The sequence below is a fragment of the Arachis stenosperma genome, chromosome 5, assembly GCF_014773155.1.
Source record: "Arachis stenosperma cultivar V10309 chromosome 5, arast.V10309.gnm1.PFL2, whole genome shotgun sequence".
Classification (NCBI taxonomy): Eukaryota; Viridiplantae; Streptophyta; class Magnoliopsida; order Fabales; family Fabaceae; genus Arachis; species Arachis stenosperma.
In genome coordinates, this window is record NC_080381.1 from 99,378,377 (window position 1) to 99,399,130 (window position 20,754).

The window sequence follows — 20,754 nt, forward strand, 5'->3', positions numbered from 1 at the left end:
GACAAGATCATGCTACTCAGCTATGTCACACAAGGTATGAGGCCCCAAGATAAGACCACATTGGAAAGTGCCAGCAATGGGTCTATGAAGAAGTACAAGACCACTGATGAAGCTTGGCAATTGATCAGTGATTTAGCTGAATCTACTCGGAACCACAGACAGAAGCAAGGCCGTTCAAGGGCCGTTGCAGAAGTATCTTCTGGCATAGAGACTGCTGCTCTAAATCGAAGCATCTGTGAAATGACCAACCTGCTGAAGCAAATGCAGTTAAATCAACAAGCTCAGCAAACTCAACCGCAGCAAAACCAACAACTAGTCCCACAAAGAATTTGTGGAATTTGTGCTGATTACAGCCATTACACTGATGAATGCCCGCAGCTCCAACAAGAAGACAACATGGTGGCATCCACTCACAACTTCTATGATCGCCCCAACCAAGGGTACAATCAAAGTGGAAATAATAACCATGGATGGCAGGACAATTCAAACCAAAATTGGAGGGACAACAATAATAGGGGAGGCAGAGATAATCAGGGAAATCAGAGGTGGAATAATTACAACAACAGGCAGCAAAATCAACCTTACCGAGCACCTCACCTGAGGCAAAACCAAGAACCACCGAACAATCAGCAGCAACCCTCTCAAATTACTCATTCTTCTGTATCTTCTAATGAAGAATTGTTACAAGCTTTTGAGAAAAGACAATTGGCCATGGAAAATACCATCGTGAACAGTATTAACGCGAGTCTGAATGGTTTCACCTCTACTCTGCAAGCTTTTATGACACAACTTGGTTCAACACAAAATTCCAGTAACCAACCTTCAAGCACCACTGGAATCCCCTCTCAACCATTACCCAATCCAAAGGGAGGCATTAATGCCATCACCCTGAGGTCTGGAACTACACTGCAGGAGAGGAATCAAGAGGAACCAAGCTCACCAGAGTACGCCTCAGCTGAAGAGGTGGTAGAAATCGAAGATGTTGAAGAGGAAGAGGATATACAGGACACAATTGAAGAAGAAATAGCTCAACCACAGGAAGAAGCACAAAGAGGTACAGGCACCACAGAAAACATTACTCCCATTCCATTTCCACAACTTGCAAGGAAGCCTAGGAAGCAGCTGGAACCTGATCCTAAAATGGTAGAAATATTCAAAAAGGTTGAGGTAACTGTTCCCCTTTTTGATGTTATTCAGCAAGTACCAAAATATGCAAAGTTTCTAAAAGACTTATGTATCCATAAAGATAAAATTAATGAATTAGAAACTATTTCTTTAGGTAGTTCTATATCTGCTTTAATGGGAGGATTACCTGAAAAATGTAGTGACCCAGGTCCTTGCATAGTTAGCTGTACTATTGGTGGTGTAGTAATTTATGATTGCATGTGTGATTTAGGAGCATGTGTTAGTATAATGCCTTTGTCTATATATGATGTTTTAAGGCTACCTCCTTTAAAAAGGTCGGCAGCTCGTTTTGTGTTAGCAGATAAAAGCATTATTATAGTGGCTGGAGTTGCTGAAGATGTTTTGGTGAATATCAAAGGGCTCACATTTCCCACTGATTTTTATATCCTGGAAATGCCCCATAATGATTCTGATAAGCCATCATCAATCCTACTTGGAAGACCATTCCTGAAGACATCAAAATTCAAATTGGATGCTTTTTCAGGAACATACTCCTTTGAAATAGATGGCCGCATAGTAATCTTCAATCTGAATGGAATCATTGACAACCCCCCAGAAGATCATTCCATTTTCCAGTGTGATGTCATAGACGAAAGCGTGGATGAAGTTCAAAAGGAAGAGTTTGAAGAGAGGCATACGAGACAAGGTCCAAGTGTGAGAACCCTCTTAACTGACAATGAGGACACTTCGCCATTTTCACAAGCCCCAGATAACCCAGAGCCTACCCATGATCAAAAGTTAGGATTGAAACCTCTCCCTCCACATCTCAAATATGCTTACCTTGAGGATGAAGAGAAGTTTCCGGTTATTATTGCAAGAGAACTGACTTCTCAACAAGAAGAACATCTACTTGATGTGTTGAGGAAGCATAAGAAGGCAATTGGGTGGAGTTTGGCAGACATAATGGGAATCAACCCTCAAGTATGGGAGCACAGAATATTTTTAGAAGAGGGAGCAAGACCTGTCCGTCAACCACAAAGAAGATTGAATCCTACCATCTTGGAAGTTGTAAAAAAGGAAGTCACCAGACTATTGGAGGCCGGTATCATATATCCCATTTCAGACAGTGAATGGGTAAGCCCAGTACAAGTGGTGCCCAAGAAGTCCGGAGTCACTACCGTGAAAAATGAGCATGGAGAGCTCATAGCAACTAGAGTTCAGAATGCTTGGAGAGTCTGCATTGATTACAGGCGTCTCAACCAAGCTACTCGTAAGGAACACTATCCACTTCCATTTATTGATCAAATGCTGGATCGCCTGTCAGGTAAATCGCATTATTGCTTTTTAGATGGTTACATAGGTTATTTCCAAATTCATATAGCTCCTGAGGATCAGGAAAAGACTACTTTTACATGTCCTTTTGGGACCTATGCTTATAAAAGAATGCCCTTTGGCTTGTGCAATGCACCAGCAACTTTTCAAAGGTGTATGATGAGTCTTTTCTCTGATCTTATTGAGGACTGTATGGAAGTTTTTATGGACGATTTTAGCGTTTATGGTGATTCTTTTAACCTTTGCTTAGATGGATTATCTAGAGTATTAGATAGATGTATTAATACAAACCTTGTATTGAATTTCGAAAAATGTCATTTTATGGTAAAGCAAGGGATTGTATTGGGACATGTGATATCTAATAATGGCATTTCTGTAGACCCAGCAAAGGTGAATGTTATTTCTATTTTACCTTATCCCTCTTCTGTGAGGGAAGTCCGTTCGTTCCTTGGCCATGCAGGTTTCTACAGGAGATTTATTAAGGACTTTAGTAAGGTGGCACTTCCCTTATCCAGATTACTACAAAAGGATATTGAGTTCGAGTTCAGTGAGGACTGCAAACAAGCATTTGATAAGCTAAAGACTGCTCTAACTCAAGCTCCAATTGTGAGAGGACCCGATTGGAGCCAGCCATTTGAAATCATGTGCGATGCTTCCAACCATGCAGTAGGAGCAGTGTTGGCTCAGCGTGAAGGTAAGGATCCTTTTGTTATTGCCTATGCGTCTAAGACTTTAGACACTGCCCAGTCCAATTATACTACTACTGAGAAAGAGCTACTTGCTATTGTTTTTGCTCTGGATAAATTTCGGGCTTATTTACTTGGTACTAGAATAGTAGTGTATTCGGACCATGCAGCTCTAAAGTATCTATTGGCTAAAAAGGAATCCAAACCAAGACTTATATGTTGGATACTGCTGTTACAAGAATTTGATTTAGAAATCAAGGATAGGAGTGGTAATCAAAATTTAGTAGCAGACCACTTGAGTCGCCTTGAACATATTAAGGATGATTCTACTCCCATAGATGATAATTTTCCTTTTGACAACTTACAAGCAGTATCTGAGGGAGTCCCTTGGTACGCACCTGTTGCTAATTATTTAGTTAGCCGCACATTTCCTCCACATTTTTCTAAACATTAAAGAGACAAGCTGAAAAGCGAGTCTAAATATTATATATGGGATGACCCATATTTATGGAGATGTGGCGCTGACTAGATAATTAGACGTTGTGTACCTCAATCAGAATTCCAGTCTATTTTAGAGGCCTGCCACTCATCTGAGAGTGGAGGACATTTTGGTCCCCAACGAACAGCTAGAAAAATCTTAGACTGTGGATTCTGGTGGCCTACTCTTTTTAGAGATGCTGCTGAATTTTGTAAATCTTGTCACCCATGCCAGAAATTTGGTAACATATCCAAGAGGGATGAGATGCCTCAACAATATATGCTTTTTTGTGAAATTTTTTATGTTTGGGGCATTGACTTCATGGGTCCATTTCCAAATTCTAGTGGATATTTTTATATATTGTTAGCTGTAGATTATGTTTCCAAATGGGTGGAAGCAATTCCTACCCGCACTGATGATGCTAACACTGTTGTTTCCTTTGTGAGGAACCATATTATATGCCGCTTTGGATCACCACGAGCGATCGTGAGCGATCAAGGCACCCATTTTTGTAATAGGAGACTAACAGGATTGATGAAGAAGCATGGGATAATCCATAAAGTTGCCACAACTTACCATCCCCAAACTAATGGGCAAGCCGAGGTGTCAAATAGAGAAATTAAACGTATCTTGCAAAAGATAGTAAAGCCTCACAGAAAAGACTGGAGCACCAGACTACAAGATGCATTGTGGGCATATAGAACAGCATACAAGACGCCCATTGGGATGAGCCCCTTCCGCTTAGTTTATGGAAAAGCTTGTCGTCTCCCAGTTGAAATCGAACACAGAGCCTTCTGGGCAGTTAAAGAGTGCAACATGGGAATTGAGGATGCTGGAGCTGAAAGAAAGCTACAACTGCAGGAACTGGAGAACCTTCGCTTAGAAGCTTATGAGAACTCCAGAATATACAAGGAAAAGATGAAAGCTGTGCATAATCAAAACATCAAGAAGAGAGAGTTCCAACCTGGAGATTTTGTTCTCCTTTACAAATCTCGACTGAGGCTCATGCCCGGTAAGTTGAGATCCAAATGGGAAGGTACATACAGAATAGAGAAGGCTGAACCGTACGAAGTTTATCACCTAAGCCATCCTTCAAGTTCTGAACTTATTAAAGTTAACGGACACCGCCTGAAGCTATACTATGGTGAAAAGGTGCAGAAAAGCAAGGAGCTTGAGATCTTCCGCCTGGAAGATCCCCACGTAACAACAGACTGAGCTAGTGGAGCGTCCAACTTACGGACGTTAAAGCAAAGTGCTTGGTGGGAGACAACCCACCGCGGTATGATCGTTCTTTTCTTCACTTTTAGTTTTTCTTCTTTCAATAAATCTTCTCTTTATCAGTGCTTTCGTGCTCTTTAAATTACATGTCTTTATTTTTAAAAAAAAAAATTTTCACCGCGTGACGCGATCGCACAAGCGACGCGTCTGCGTGGCAGGAGGAGTACAGAAAAATAAAACTGAACAGCAAGTTACGCAGGAGCAGCGCTAGAGCCGTGCCCAAGGCACAATTTACTTCACGCGACCGCGTCGCCGACGCGACCACGTTGCATGGAATTCATGGCTCCCATGCGACCGCGTGCCCCACGCGGCCGCGTGCCCTGCATTTTCGACGTAAAAGGGTGCACAATGCTATATTGTGCGAGAGTGGTGCTGGATTGGTGCTGGAAGTACAATCCTTGTCACACGACCGCGTCAATTAATTTCTGATGCACACTCACGCGATTGCATGACCCACGCGATCGCGTCCCTTTGATTTGGCAATTGAATTATATTGAACAGAGAGTTGTGCTGGAGCGAGGCTGCACTCGCGCCAGCAGCGCCACACGGGTCACGCGACCGTGTGACTGACGCGATCGCCTCGTCCTACCTAACGTGCACCCACGCGAACGCGTGCCTTCCGCGGCCGCGTCGCATGCGCCGCACAGCTCAACCCAATAAGCAAATTATCTTATCTTTCTCTCCTCCAAACCCTACTTTTTCTTTTCCCCCCTTCTTTCTTCCCTTTCCCTTCCCCTTCTACCTCACCTTTTACTCTCTTTCTCTCACCACCATTAACAAGGTTTTACCTTCTTCTTCCTTCTTCTCTTTTCAATCATTCTTATTATATTATGTATATATATTATTATTTTCTTTTTCTTTTCTCTTCTTTTCAAATCTTTATTTTTCCTTCTTCTTCTTTTACATGGTGTTAGAAACCTTTTGAGTCATCATTCCCCATTATATGCTTGTGGATTATTGCAAATTGTTTGACAATTATTTTTCTCCTATTTAAGGGATTGTTTGCATGATCAATTTCACACTTTTTATATCTTGTTTACCATGCATGCCATGTGTTTGTGAAAAAGCCCATGTAGCACTATGCACTTTTCTACATTACTTTACCCTACTCTGCAATGCTTGCTTTTCACAAATTCCCTTTCATATTTTATTAATTAAATTTCATTGTCAATACAAATGCGATTGTTAGTTTGTTACGAATGGTAACCTAACTTGGACATTGAATGTTTGATACATGCTACTCATGCCTTTGCCTGCATGCCAATAAACCTCTTGCATTCTATTGTCCTACATGCACTTGCTATATTTCCATTAATGAGCTTTCCACATGTAATCCGGACCATGTGTTAATGCCATTTATCTTTATTGTGCATTGACTATCACTTACACTACCCTCTTCCTTGCTCTCTCTATTTGAATTTAATTTTCTTTCTCCTCCCTTCTTTTAGGATGGCCACCAAGAAAGGAAAAGAGAAAGCTACTTCCAAACTACCAGCAAGAAGAGGAACTAAAAGAGCATTAGTAGCAGAGCCTTCTTCAACCGCAGTCAAGCCCTCAACAAAGAGAGTTAAGAGGATAATAAAGGTTGACGACAAAGAGAAAGCCTTTCCAGCAAAGGACACTGCGCGATTTCCTAATCGCTACTGTGAGCAGATGTTCCCTATCCTAGCAGAAAGGAACTATAACAATGAATACCTTCTCATCCTCCCACCCAATATTGCCACCTTTGTTGAGCCACAAATTGAGCGAAGACAATGGGTTTCCTACGGAGACAGCCAAGGCAGGTCAATCTTTCTTGGGTAGTTGAGTTCTACTCCAACTTCTACATACCGACCCTGCAGTCTGTTTATGTCCGGCAGAAGCAAGTCCCCATTACAGAAGAGGCCATTCAGCAAGTTCTGAGTCTTCCCCCTATTCCAGCAGGAATGGACGCTTTTCAAGAAGCCACCCTTCAGCGCCAGCGATACCAATTTGACTGGGACTCTGTTCTCAGAGTCATTTCTTTACCTGGCAGCCGTTGGATCTACGGATACCACCGCAACCGCCCTAAGGGAATCTTGGCTTCAGCACTTACATTGGAGGCTCGTGTATGGGCACAAATCATGTCCCATTACGTCTTTCCGAGCACTCATGAGTCCTCCCTCACTGCGGACATGGCTGTTCTACTATGGTGCATCCTTACAGACCAACCTTTGAATCTCTCAAGACACATCCGGCATGCTATGGAGCATGTACAAATCACGGGCAACTTACCTTTCCCCGCCTTGGTCTCAAATCTTATCTCAGCAGCCGGAGTCTCCTGCAGAGCTGGGGATACCAAAGCCATGCTTCCACGGGATGATCAATATGTCCCTAACGAAAAATACCTCAGACTTTCAGCAGCCACTACAAGCCAGCCTCCTGAGCCGGTTGAAGATATTCCTTCTTCAACACCACAAGCATCTACCACTGAGAAATTGCTCCAGCAGATACTTGAAAAGTTGGATCGGCATGAACAGAAAGCAAAGATGAGACAGCGCCGTAACGAGCGCTGATTCAAACGCCTCAAGGAGCTACTCAAGGGACACTTCAGCGACTCAGACACCCCGGACTCCACTTCTTTTTCCAGCACCGGGAGCCATGATGATCCCGACTGTGGAGATACTGCCACCAGCCCACCCCTGTTCCTGATAGATGGCACCGAGGACGGTGCAAAGCCTTAAGTGTGGGGAGGTCGGTCAGTACCTGACTTCCGGATGTAAATTCTCTTCTCTGACACCAATAATTAGGATATTTTAGTTAGATTTTTCTTTCTTTTATAGAATAGAATAAATTGCATAGGTTAGGATAGTTGCATGCATATTCTACTTGATTGAAAAGACAATAAGTTTCTTTCAAAAACTTATCTTTGGAATAAAATTTCACTAATTTTTCAAAATTTTTATGATAAATCTGCTTGAATTGTATTTGGAACATGATGTTTGAGCTAAAGAACACACAACCTGTGAAAGATTTGAGCCTTTATGCATGGTTACATTACTTAACCATAATTATGTTATTCTTGTGTGTTTACTTCTCTATGATTGTAATCTATATTTTGTTTTATCTTATATATCCAATATTTATTATATCTACATGCTTGCACATGATTGAGGCCATTATTTGTTTAAAATCACTTATCCAAATCAAGCCTACCATTCTCAATTACCCTTGTTAACCACTTTGAGCCTTTAAAACCCCATTTGTTCTATATTTTACCACATTACTAACCTTAAGCTGAAAAACAATTGCATATCCCAAATTGAATCTTTAGTTAGCTTAAGATAGAATTGTGTGTGCTAGTTAAGTATGGGAAATTGTGGGAACAAGAGTTGTTAAGGGAATGTGTCATGAAAATTTAAAGGAAATTTGGATACCCACTCATGTGAAAATATAAGAATGAAAAATCTATGTGCATTGATAAGCTTTATTTATTCATATATATATATATATATATATATATATATATATATATATATATATATATATATATATATATATATATATATAATCAATCAAAAAATAAGGGGACAAAATTACCCCAATGTTAAATTCAGGATCCGAAGATCAATGCACATATGATAGAATTAAAATACAAGGTTGAAACATGAGTATGGGTTGAAAAAGGGAATTATGGGTAGCCAGGCATGAATTTAAAAGTATATAGAATATATGTATATTAGATGAGAGCTTAGGTTAATTAAAGATTCAAGTTATAAAGCTCACTTAGCCATATGTATATCCTTACCTGCACCTTGGCCCCATTACAACCCTGGAAAGACCTCATGATGTTTGCATTGGTATATTAACTGTTGTTGATTGGTTAGGAGAAAAACAAAAGTTAGAAAGCATGATTAGAGAAGAATAGAGTGATCACCCTATACACCAGAGATTAGAGCATACATACTTTATCAGTGAGGGTTCAATGCTTGAATCTTCATGTTTCCGGCCTTCATAAGCTATATTCTTGCATTTTTATCGGTTTTATTATATGATGATAGAATTAGTGGAATTTGATTTGTAATTGTTTTGAAGAGCTTATTTACTTTTGATCAAGTGAACAATAATTATATAGTTGCATTTATTTATATATGTAGGATTGCATTGCATTTCATGAGTTTCTGCATGTTCACACATATTTCCTTGTTTCCTTCAATTTAGCATGAGCACATGCTAATGTTTAAGTGTGGGGAGGTTGATAAACCACTATTTTATAGTTTATATTGTGTTTAATTGTGTGGTTTTGTCATGATTCTTACCCACTTATTCATCAATTTAGCATGTATTTAGATTTCCTTCCTGAATTTATCACATGTTTGAAAATTGCTTCCTAGAGACTTTAATTATTTAATTTTGATTCTCCTTTATTCCATCTGATGCCGTAATCTGTGTGTCAAGTGTCTCAGGCTTTATAGGGCATGAATGAGACGGAGATTGGAGAGGAAGCTAGCAAAAAAATGGAAAGAACACAAGAATTGAAGGAGATAACCAGCGAAAAGTGACGCGGTCGCATGGCTCACGCGACCGTGCGAGGGACCATAAATCGCAGTGACGCGGCCGCATGGCTTGCGCGGCCACGCGGACTGAAAACCATAAGCGACGCGGTAGCATGGACGACGCGAACGCGTGAAGAGGAAAAGCGCCAGCGACGCGTCCGCATGGACGACACGATCGCGTGACATGCGCGATCTGCATAAACTGCAGAATCTGAAACCAGCGACTTTGGACCCTATTTCGGCCCAGTTTTCGGCCCGGAACAGCAGACTAGAGTCAGAGAATATGCAGAAATAGGAGACACATTCATTGAGTAGTTTTAGATCTAGTTTTTTTTCACTCTCTTAGGTTTTTCTCTCTAGTTTTTAGAATTTTAATTTTCAATTGGTCTTAGCATTGGAACATTGAGAAGAGTCATTTTCTCATCAAGATTTCATCATTCTAGTTTGTTCTCTTAACTTGGTTTTATTCTTCCATGTTCATTGTTATGTTCAATTTTGTCAGTCAGATATTTTTATGATTAATTAATGCAAGGATTATTTCTTTTTAATTTAATTTCCATTCCAATAATCATGTCTTCTTTTAATTCCCTTTTATATGCCATGGATTTTTTATTTACAATGAGTGAGTAGTTTCATTACTTGATGGGAAGTTGATTAAAAGGAACTCTTGAGTTGGAAGGATTGGAAGAAAAATTTGTAATTGGGTTGAATGTTGGATTGCTATCCTGTCACAGACGCCAATCCCTTTGAACTAAGTGAGTTGCAACTTGTGAACAGATCTAGCATTTCCACTTATTTGACTTTCTCTTACCTAGTAAGGGATAACCAAACGGAACAACTATTAATTATAAATTAATTTTACAATCACACCATCAATTATAGAGATTCCAACCAATCAATTTCCAGTCAAGGCCTTTTATTTTTTATTAATTAAAATTCCTCAATTTAATTCCCAATTTACTTAGCTCAACTTTTTTTTGGAATATCTGATTAATAAAACAGCACACTTTTCTGCAACTCATTGGGAGACGACTTGGGACTTAAAACTCCCAGTAATTTTAATTTGAACTTTTAAGTGACATATTTCTAAATTGATAGGCAGATTTTCGGTGAGTTAAGAACTATACTTGCAACGCAACCATTTTAATAAATTTTTAATTCACCAGCTTCTGCTCACCATCAGGGTGCGCATGCAAGATTGAATGGAGACATGGATTGCTTCTTTATGAGGTTGGTAGGTTCGGTCATTAAGGTGTTCTTATGAGACACCTAACTAAACAATGTGTGCAAGGTTGTGCTTTCCAATGAGCAATTTTCAAGGACATATGACTCTATAGAGTAGCCGAACCCCTCCTTGAATTGTCATGTCCATCAATCTCCTCCTCCATATTCCTATTCAAAACAACAAAACAAAAAATTGAATCAAATTGATGGCGGCAAAAATGACATGTAAAAACAAACTTTTGAATTTTCATAAATTGACCAAAACTAAGTGTTCCTCATGAATGAAAAACCAACGTGACTCCTTGTAAGTGTACATGTGACATTTGTGAACACCAAACTTAGTGTTTGGTCATGTGGTACAAAGAAATTGATTAAATTCCTAGGCTGTACATATTATGAGCCTTATGTATCATCCTAGGTGCCTTGTACACTAAACTTGTTGTCCACTATATGTTTCATGCTGGAGTACAATTAAATCCTTATCACTTTTGATTTGATCATCATGAGGGTTACTTTATTATCCACTATCAAAGCATACACTCAAAAAGATGCAGAGGATGGTTACCTCCCATGAAAATCAAAACTTTAAAACAATTTGATTCTCATCAAGCATACTTGTAGCATATGTGGAACACCAAACTTAGTGTTTGGCTATATACTTCAAGAAAATGCTTAAGTAAATATCCTATGATGTCTATATGTTCATTATGCATGAAATCATCTTAGGGTGCCTCTAGGCACACCAAACTTAGAAGTTGATCATATGCTTCATGAAAATGCTTAATACAGCTATCAAATTGTTTATGAAAGTTTGAATTCATGATGGAAAACCATTATTTATTGTCACTAGAGCAGAAATTAAGGAATACTAAACATGGATTGCCTCCCAGGAAGCGCTCTTTTATCGTCATTAGCTTGATGGTTGTTCTCTGTTAGGGAGGTTGATGATCATAGTGCCTCAATTTGTCTCCTCTCACTGTGAGCTTCCTTCCAGTGTCTTGTTTGATGATTTCCATCTGCTCTAGTGAAAGGATCTTGCTAACAGTGTAGTATCCAGAAGGGTGTGGAGGTGATTCCAACTTTTGATAAATTAGCTTCACTTTGTCTCCTGGTGAGAATACTTCAGTTGGAATCTTCTTGTACCTCCATCCCTTAGGCACTCTTTTCTTGCTTTTCTTCCCTTTTTTGATGACTCCTCCTTCTTCGTGAGTTCAATGTCCGGAGCTTTCTTCTTAGTTGTCACCTCTGGTGTCTTTTCTTTTAGCTCTTCTTCAGCTTTTCTGTCCTCTTGAACCTTCTACTTCTTTTCAGTTTCATCCTTCTCCCCCAAGGGTGAGTTTATAAATCCTAGAGATGATTCTGATGAGTGGATAATTTATACGCTTTTTGGCATTGTTTTTACGTAGTTTTTAGTAGGATCTAGCTACTTTTAGGGATGTTTTTATTAGTTTTTATGCAAAATTCACATTTCTGGACTTTACTATGAGTTTGTGTGTTTTTTTTTTATTTTAGGTATTTTCTGGCAGAAATTGAGGGACCTGAGCAAAAATCTGATAGGAGGTTGACAAAGGACTGCTGATGCTGTTGGATTCTGACCTCCCTGCACTCGAGATGAATTTTTTGGAGCTACAAAACTCCAAATGGCGTGCTCTCAACTGCGTTAGAAAGTAGACATCTAGGGCTATCCAGCAATATATAATAGTCCATACTTTGTTCGAGTTTAGATGATGCAAACTGGCATTCAACGCCAGTTCTATGCTGCATTCTGGAGTAAAACGCCAGAAACACATCACAAACCAGAGTTAAACGCCAAAAACACGTTACAACTTGATGTTTAACCCCAAGAGAAGCCTCTGCACGTGTAAATCTCAAACTCAGCCCAAGCACACACCAAGGTGGGCCCCAGAAGTGGATTTCTGCATCAATTACTTATCTTTGTAACCCTAGTAGCTAGTTTAGTATAAATAGAACTTTTTACTATTGTACTAGGGGTCCTTTTCCCTTATTTTCGATTTCATATGCCATTTTAGGGAGGCTGGCCTTTCGGCCATGCCTGGACCATCATTTATGTATTTTCAACGGTAGAGTTTCTACACACCATAGATTAAGGTGTGGAGCTCTGTTGTACCTCGAGTTTTAATGCAAAGTACTACTGTTTTCTATTCAATTCGTGCTTATACTTGTTCTATGATATCACTCGTACTTCAACCTGATGGACGTGATGATCTGTGACACTCATCATCATCCGTCCTTATGAACGCGTGCCTGACAACCACTTCCGTTCTACAATCGAGAGCTAGAGTGTGTATCTCTTGGATTCCTTAATCAGAATCTTCGTGGTATAAGCTAGAATCCATTGGCGGCATTCTTGAGAATCTGGAAAGTCTAAACCTTGTCTGTGGTATTCCGAGTAGGATTCAAGGATTGAATGACTGTGACGAGCTTCAAACTCGCGAGTGTTGGGCGTAGTGACAGACGCAAAAAAATCATTAGATTCTATTCTGACATGATCGAGAACCAACAGATGATTAGCCGTGCTTTGATAGAGCATTTGGACCATTTTCACTAAGAGGACAGGAGGTAGCCATTGACAACGGTGAAACCCAACATACAGCTTGCCATAGAAAGGAGTAAGAATGACTGGAGGAAGACAGTAGGAAAGTAGAGATTCAGAAGGGACAAAGCATCTCCATACACTTATCTGAAATTCCCATCAATGATTTACATAAGTATCTCTATCTCTATTTTATGCTTTATTTATCTTTATGTTCGAAAACCATTATAACCATTTGAATCCGCCTAACTGAGATTTACAAGATGACCATAGCTTGCTTCATACCAACAATCTCTGTGGGATCGACCCTTACTCACGTAAGGTATTACTTGGACGACCCATTGCACTTGCTGGTTAGTTGTGCGAAGTTGTGACAAAGTGTGATTCACGTTTGAGACCTCTAAGTCTATTGGCGCCATTGTTGATGATCACAATTTCGTGCACCAAGTTTTTGGCGCCGTTGCCGGGGATTGTTTGAGTTTGGACAACTGACGGTTCATCTTGTTGCTCAGATTAGGTAATTTTCTTTTCAAAAATCTTTCAAAAAAATTTTTTTTATTTGTTTTTGTTTTTCAAAAAAAATAATTTTCAAAAAAACCAAAAAAAATAATAAAATCATAAAAAAACCAAAAATATTTTTTGTTTCTTGTTTGAGTCTAGTGTCAATTTTTAAGTTTGGTGTCAATTTCATGTTTTAAAAACTTTTGCATTTTTCGAAAATTCATGCATGTGTTCTTCATGATCTTCAAGTTGTTCTTGACAAGTCTTCTTGTTTGATCTTTAATTTTTCTTGTTTTGTGTTTTTTGTTGTTTTTCATATGCATTTTTTAATTCATAGTGTCTAAGCATTAAAAATTTCTAAGTTTGGTGTCTTGCATGTTTTTCTTTTATTGAAAATTTGCAAAAATAAGTCTTGATGTTCATCTTGATCTTCAAAGTGTTCTTGGTGTTCATCTTGACATTCATAATGTTCTTGCATGCATCATGTGTTTTGATTCATAATTTTCATGTTGTGAGTCATTTTTGTGTTTTTCTCTCTCATCATTAAAAATTCAAAAATCAAAAAAATATCTTTCCTTTATTTTACTCATAAATTTTGAAATCTTTGGGTTGACTTAGTCAAAAATTTTTTAAATAAGTTGTTTCTTGTTAGTCAAGTCAAGATTTCAATTTTAAAAATCTTATCTTTTCAAAACTTTTTCAAAAATCAAATCTTTTTCATTTTTTATATTTTCGAAAATATTTTAAAATTGATTATCAAAATCTTTTTCTTATCTTTACTTCATGATTTTTGAAAACTTACTAACAATTAATGTGATTAATTCAAAAATTTGAAGTTTGTTACTTTCTTGTTAAGAAAGGTTTAATCTTTAAATCCTAGAATCATATCTTTTAGTTTCTTGTTAGTCAAGTAATCAATTTTAATTTTAAAAATCAAATCTTTTCCAAAATATCTTTTTCAATCATATCTTTTCAAAATATCTTTCTCAAATCATATCTTTTTCAAAATCAATTTTCAAATCTTTTTCAACTAACTAATTGAGTTTTTGTTTGTTTCTTATCTTTTTCAAAATCACCTAACTACTTTTCTCTTTCTAATTTTCGAAAATCACCTTACTCTTTTTCAAAATTCTTTTACTTAACTAATTGATTCAAATTTTATTTTTAATTTTATTTTTCCTCTTAATTTTTGAAAATCACTAACCATTTTATTCTTCTATTTATTTATTTATTTACTAACACTTCTCTTCATCTTAAAATTTGAACCCTCTCTTCTCTTCTGTATTCGAATTTCTCTCTTCTTCATTCTAATTCTTCTTTTCTTCTACTCACATAAAGGAATCTCTATACTGTGACATAGATGATTCCTCTTTCTTTTCTGTTCTCTTATTTTTCATATGAGCAAGAGCAAGGACAAGGACATTCTTGTTGAAGCAAATCCTGAACCTGAAAGGACTTTGAAGAAGAAGCTAAGAGAAGCTAAAGCACAACAATTCAGAGAAAACCTTACAAAGAATCTCGAAAAAGAAGAAGACATGGCCGAACCCAATAACAATGGTGGAGGCGCAAGGAGGATGCTTGGTGATTATACTACACCTACTTCCAACTTTTATGGAAGAAGTATCTCAATCCCTGCCATTGGAGCAAGCAATTTTGAGCTGAAGCCTCAACTAGTTACTCTAATGCAATAGAACTGCAAGTTTCATGGACTTCCATCAGAAGATCCCTATTAGTTTTTATCTGAATTCTTGTAGATCTGTGATACTGTTAAGACTAATGGAGTAGATCCTGAAGTCTACAGGCTCATGCTTTTCCCTTTTGCTGTAAGAGACAGAGCAAGAACATCGTTGGACTCACAACCTAAAGATAGCCTGGATTCTTGGGATAAGCTGGTCACGGCCTTCTTGGCCAAGTTCTTTCCTCCTCAAAAGCTAAGCAAGCTTAGAGTGGATGTTCAGACCTTCAAGCAAAAAGATGGTGAATCCCTCTATGAAGCTTGGGAAAGATACAAGCAGATGACCAAAAAGTGCACTTCTGACATGCTTTCAGAGTGGACCATTTTGGATATATTATATTATGGTATATCTGAGTTCTCTAAGACGTCACTGGACCATTTTGCAGGTAGATCCATTCACCTAAAGAAAACGCCTATAGAAGCTCAAGAACTCATTGACATTGTTGCAAATAACTAGTTCATGTAAACTTCTGAAAGGAATCCAGTAAATAATGGGATGCCTCAGAGGAAGGGAGTTCTTGAAATTGATGCTCTGAATGCCATATTGGCTCAGAACAAAAGGTTGATTCAGCAAGTCAACATGATTTCTCAGAATCTGAATGGATGGCAAAATGCATCCAACAGTACTAAAGAGGCATCTTCTGAAGGAGAAGCTTATGATCCTGAGAACCCTGTAATGGTAGAGGTGAATTACCTGGGTGAACCCTATGGGAACACCTATAATTCCTCATGGAGAAATCATCCAAATTTCTCATGGAAGGATCAGCAAAAGCCTCAACAAGGCTTTAATAATGGTGGAAGAAACAGGCTTAGCAATAGCAAGCCTTTTCTATCATCTTCTCAGCAACAGATAGAGAATTCTGAGCAGAGCCCCTCTAGCTTAGCAAACATAGTCTCTGATCTGTCTAAGGCCACTGTATGTTTCATGAGTGAAACAAGGTCCTCCATTAGAAATTTGGAGGCACAAGTGGGCCAGCTGAGTAAGAAATCACTGAAATTCCTCCTAGTACTCTCCCAAGCAATACAGAAGAGAATCCAAAAAGAGAGTGCAAGGCCATTGATATTATCAATATGGCCGAATCCAAAGAGGAAGGGGAGGACGTGAACCCCAGTGAGGAAGACCTCCTGGGACGTCCTCTGAACAAAAAAATTCCATTGAACATCCTTTTACAATTCATGAGCTCTGAGAACTTTTCTTCCTCTAAAGAGGATGAAGATGTAACTGAAGAGCAAGTTGCTCAATATCTAGGAGCCATCATGAAGCTGAATGCCAAGTTGTTTGGTAATGAGATTTGGGAAGGTGAACCTCCATTGCTCATTAGTGAACTAGATACATGGGTTCAGCAAACTCTACCTCAAAAGAAACAAGACCCTGGTAAATTCTTAATATCCTGTACCATAGGCACCATGACCTTTGAGAAGGCTCTATGTGACCTGGGGTCATGTATAAATCTTATGCCATTCTCTGTAATGGAGAAACTGGGGATCTTTGAGGTACAAGCTATAAGAATCTCATTAGAGATGGCAAATAAATCAATAAAACAAGCTTATGGATTGGTAGAGGACGTGTTGGTAAAGGTTAAAGGCCTTTACATCCCTGCTGATTTCATAATCTTAGACACTGGGAAGGATGAGAATGAATCCATCATTCTTGGAAGACCCTTCTTAGCCACAGCAAAAGCTGTGATTGATGTTGACAGAGGTGAACTAGTCCTTCAATTGAATGGGGACTACCTTATGTTTAAAACTCAAGGTTATCCTTCTGTAAACATGGAGAGGAAGCATGATAAGCTTCTCTCAATATAGAGTCAAACAAAGCCCCCACAGTCAAACTCTAAGTTTGGTGTTGGGAGGCCACAACCAAACTCTAAGTTTGGTGTTGAACCCCCACATTCAAATTCTAAGTTTGGTATTGGGAGGTCCCAATAATGCTCTGAACATCTGTGAAGCTCCATGAGAGCTCACTGTCAAGCTATTGACATTAAAGAAGCGCTTATTGGGAGGCAACCCAATTTTTATTTATCTATATTTCTATTGTTCTTTTATGTTTTATTAGGTTCATGATTATGTGGAGTCACAAAACAATTGCTAAAATTAAAAACAAAATAAAAAACAGCAGAAAAAAAAGCATACCCTGGAGGAAGAGCTTACTGGCATTTAAACGCCAGTAAGGAGCATCTGGCTGGCGTTTAACGCCAGAACAGAGCATGAATCTGGTGTTGAACGCCAGAAACAAGCAGCAATCTGGTGTTTAAATGTCAGGATTGCACCCTGAGGAAAGCTGGCATTTAACGCCAGCAACAAGCATAAGGCTGGCATTAAACGCCAGAAACATGCTATATTTGGGCGTTTAACGCCAGAAACAAGCTTCAGCCTGGCGTTAAACGCCAGGATTGCATACATAGGGTGTGTTACACGCCTAATTGGTGCAGGGATGGTAAATCCTTGACACCTCAGGATCTGTGGACCCCACAGGATCACCTCAGGATCTGTGGACCCCACAGGATCCCCACCTACCCCACTTCTCTCTTCTTCACACAATCCAATAACACTATACCCTTCACCAATTACCTCAATCTCTCTTCCCGATTACCCCTTCACCACTCACATCTATCCACTCTTCCCCATACACCCCACCTACCTTCAAATTCAAAATCTCTCCCATCCAAACCCACCCTAAATGACCGAACACCTAACCCCTCTCCCTACACTATATAAACCCCTTCCTCAATATCTTCTTCTTCTTCTTCTATTCTTTCTTCTTTTGCTCGAGGGCGAGCAACATTTTAAGTTTGGTGTGGTAAAAGCATAGCTTTTTTGTTTTTCCATAACCATTGATGGCACCTAAGGCTGGAGAAACCTCTAGAAAGAGGAAAGGGAAGACAAAAGCTTCCAACTCCGAGTCATGGGAGATGGAGAGATTCATCTCAAGGGTCCATAGCTCAGAAGTAGAGCATTTGACTACACATCAAGAGAGCCCACTCATGGACCTCAACAAGAGCAGGAGGAATTCCCTCATCAAGAAATCCCTGAGATGCCTCAAGGGATACATTTTCCTCCACACAACTATTGGGAGCAACTAAGGATAGGAGCACCAAAATCACTAGGGATGAAGCAAAAATGGCGAGAAAGAGACATAGAGGAGCTCAAGAACACCATTAGTCCTTCAAGAAGAAGGCGCCACCCTCACTAAGGTGGACTCATTCCTTAATCTCCTTGTCTATTTACTTTCTGTTTTCGGTTTTTGAGCTTCATGTTTGTCTATGTTTTGAGTCTTTACTAAATGATCATTAGTATTTAGTAATTATGTCTTAAGGCTATGAATAATTCCATGAATCCTTCACCTTTCTTAAATAAAAAATGTTTCTAATACAAAAGAGCAAGAAGTACATGAGTTTCGAATTCATCCTTGAAATTAGTTTAATTATATTGATGTGGTAACAATACTTTTTGTTTTCTGAATGAATGCTTGAACAGTGCATATTTTTTATCTTGTTGTTTATGAATGTTAAAATTGTTGGCTCTTGAAAGAATGATGAAAAAGAGAAATGTTATTGATGATTTGAAAAATAAAAAAAAATGATTCTTGAAGCAAGAAAAAGCAGTAAAGAACAAAGCTTGCGGAAAAAAAAAGTGGCGAAAAAAAATAATATAAAAGAAAAAGAAAAAGCAAGCAAAAAAAGCCAATAGCCCTTAAAACCAAAAGACAAGGGTAAAAAGGATCCAAGACTTTGAGCATCAACAGATAGGAGGGCCCAAGGAAATAAAATCCAGGCCTAAGCGGCTAAATCAAGTTGTCCCTAACCATGTGCTTGTAGCATGCAGGTCCAAGTGAAAAGCTTGAGACTGAGTGGTTAAAGTCGTGATCCAAAGCAAAAAGAGTGTGCTTAAGAGCTCTGGACACCACTAACTGGGGACTTTAGCAAAGCCGAGTCATAATCTGAAAAGGTTCACCAGTCATGTGTCTGTGGCATTTATGTATCCAGTGGTAATACTGGAAAATAAAGTGCTTAGGGCCACGGCCAAGACTCATAAAAGTAGCTGTGTTTAAGAATCAATATACTTAACTAGGAGAATCAATAACATTATCTGAACTCTGAGTTCCTATGGATGCCAATCATTCTAAACTTCTAAGGATAAAGTGAGATGCCAAAATTGTTCAGAAGCAAAATGCTACAAGTCCCGCTCATCTGATTAGAACTAATATTCATTGATATTTTGGGATTTATAGTATATTCTCTTCTTTTTATCCTATTTGATTTTCAGTTTCTTGGGGATAAACAAAAATTTAAGTTTGGTGTTGTGATGAGCGGATAATTTAATGCTTTTTGGCATTATTTTTAGGTAGTTTTTAGAAGGATCTAGCTACTTTTAGGGATGCTTTTATTAGTTTTTATGCAAAATTCACATTTCTGGATATTACTATGAATTTGTGTGTTTTTCTGTGATTTCAGGTATTTTCTGGCTGAAATTGAGGGACCTGAGCAAAAATCTGATAGGAGGTTGACAAAGGACTGCTGATGCTGTTGGATTCTGACCTCCCTGCACTCGAGATGGCTTTTCTGGAGCTACAGAACTCCAAACGGCGCGCTCTCAACTGCGTTGGAAAGTAGACATCCAGGGCTTTCCAGAAATATATAATAGTTCATACTTTGTTCGAGTTTAGACAACGCAAACTGGCGTTCAACGCCAGTTCCATGCTGCATTCTGGAGTAAAACGCCAGAAACATGTCACAAACCAGAGTTAAACGCCAAAAACACATTACAACTTGGCGTTTAACTCCAAGAGAAGCCTCTGCACGTGTAAAGCTCAAGTTCAGCCCAAGCACACACCAAAGTGGGCCTCAGAAGTGGATTTCTGCATGAATTACTTATCTCTGTAACCCTAGTAGTTAGTTTAGTATAAATAGAACTTTTTACTATTGTACTAGGAGTCCTTTACCCTTATTTTCGATTTCATATGCCATTTTAGGGAGGCTGGCCTTTCGGTCATGCCTGGACCATCATTTATGTATTTTCAACGGTGGAGTTTCTACACACCATAGATTAAGGTGTGGAGCTCTGCTGTACCTCGAGTTTTAATGCAAAGTACTACTGTTTTCTATTCAATTCGTGCTTATTCTTGTTCTAAGATATCACTCGTACTTCAACCTGATGGATGTGATGATCTTTGACACTCATCATCATCCGTCCTTATGAACGCGTGCCTGACAACCACTTCCATTCTACAAGCGAGAGCTAGAGTGTGTATCTCTTGGATTCCTTAATCAGAATCTTCGTGGTATAAGCTAGAATCCATTGGCAGCATTCTTGAGAATCCGAAAAGT

The 20,754-nt window shown here is 38.8% G+C and overlaps 1 protein-coding gene across 1 annotated transcript; it reads left to right on the forward strand.

Annotated features, from left to right (window-relative positions):
* The first annotated feature begins 4,437 nt into the window (after positions 1–4,437).
* Positions 4,438–4,836, forward strand: LOC130980999 (uncharacterized). Its single transcript, XM_057904642.1, has one exon. The coding sequence runs from the start codon at positions 4,438–4,440 to the stop codon at positions 4,834–4,836; it is 399 nt and encodes a 132-aa protein (XP_057760625.1).
* Positions 4,837–20,754: the final 15,918 nt, after the last annotated feature.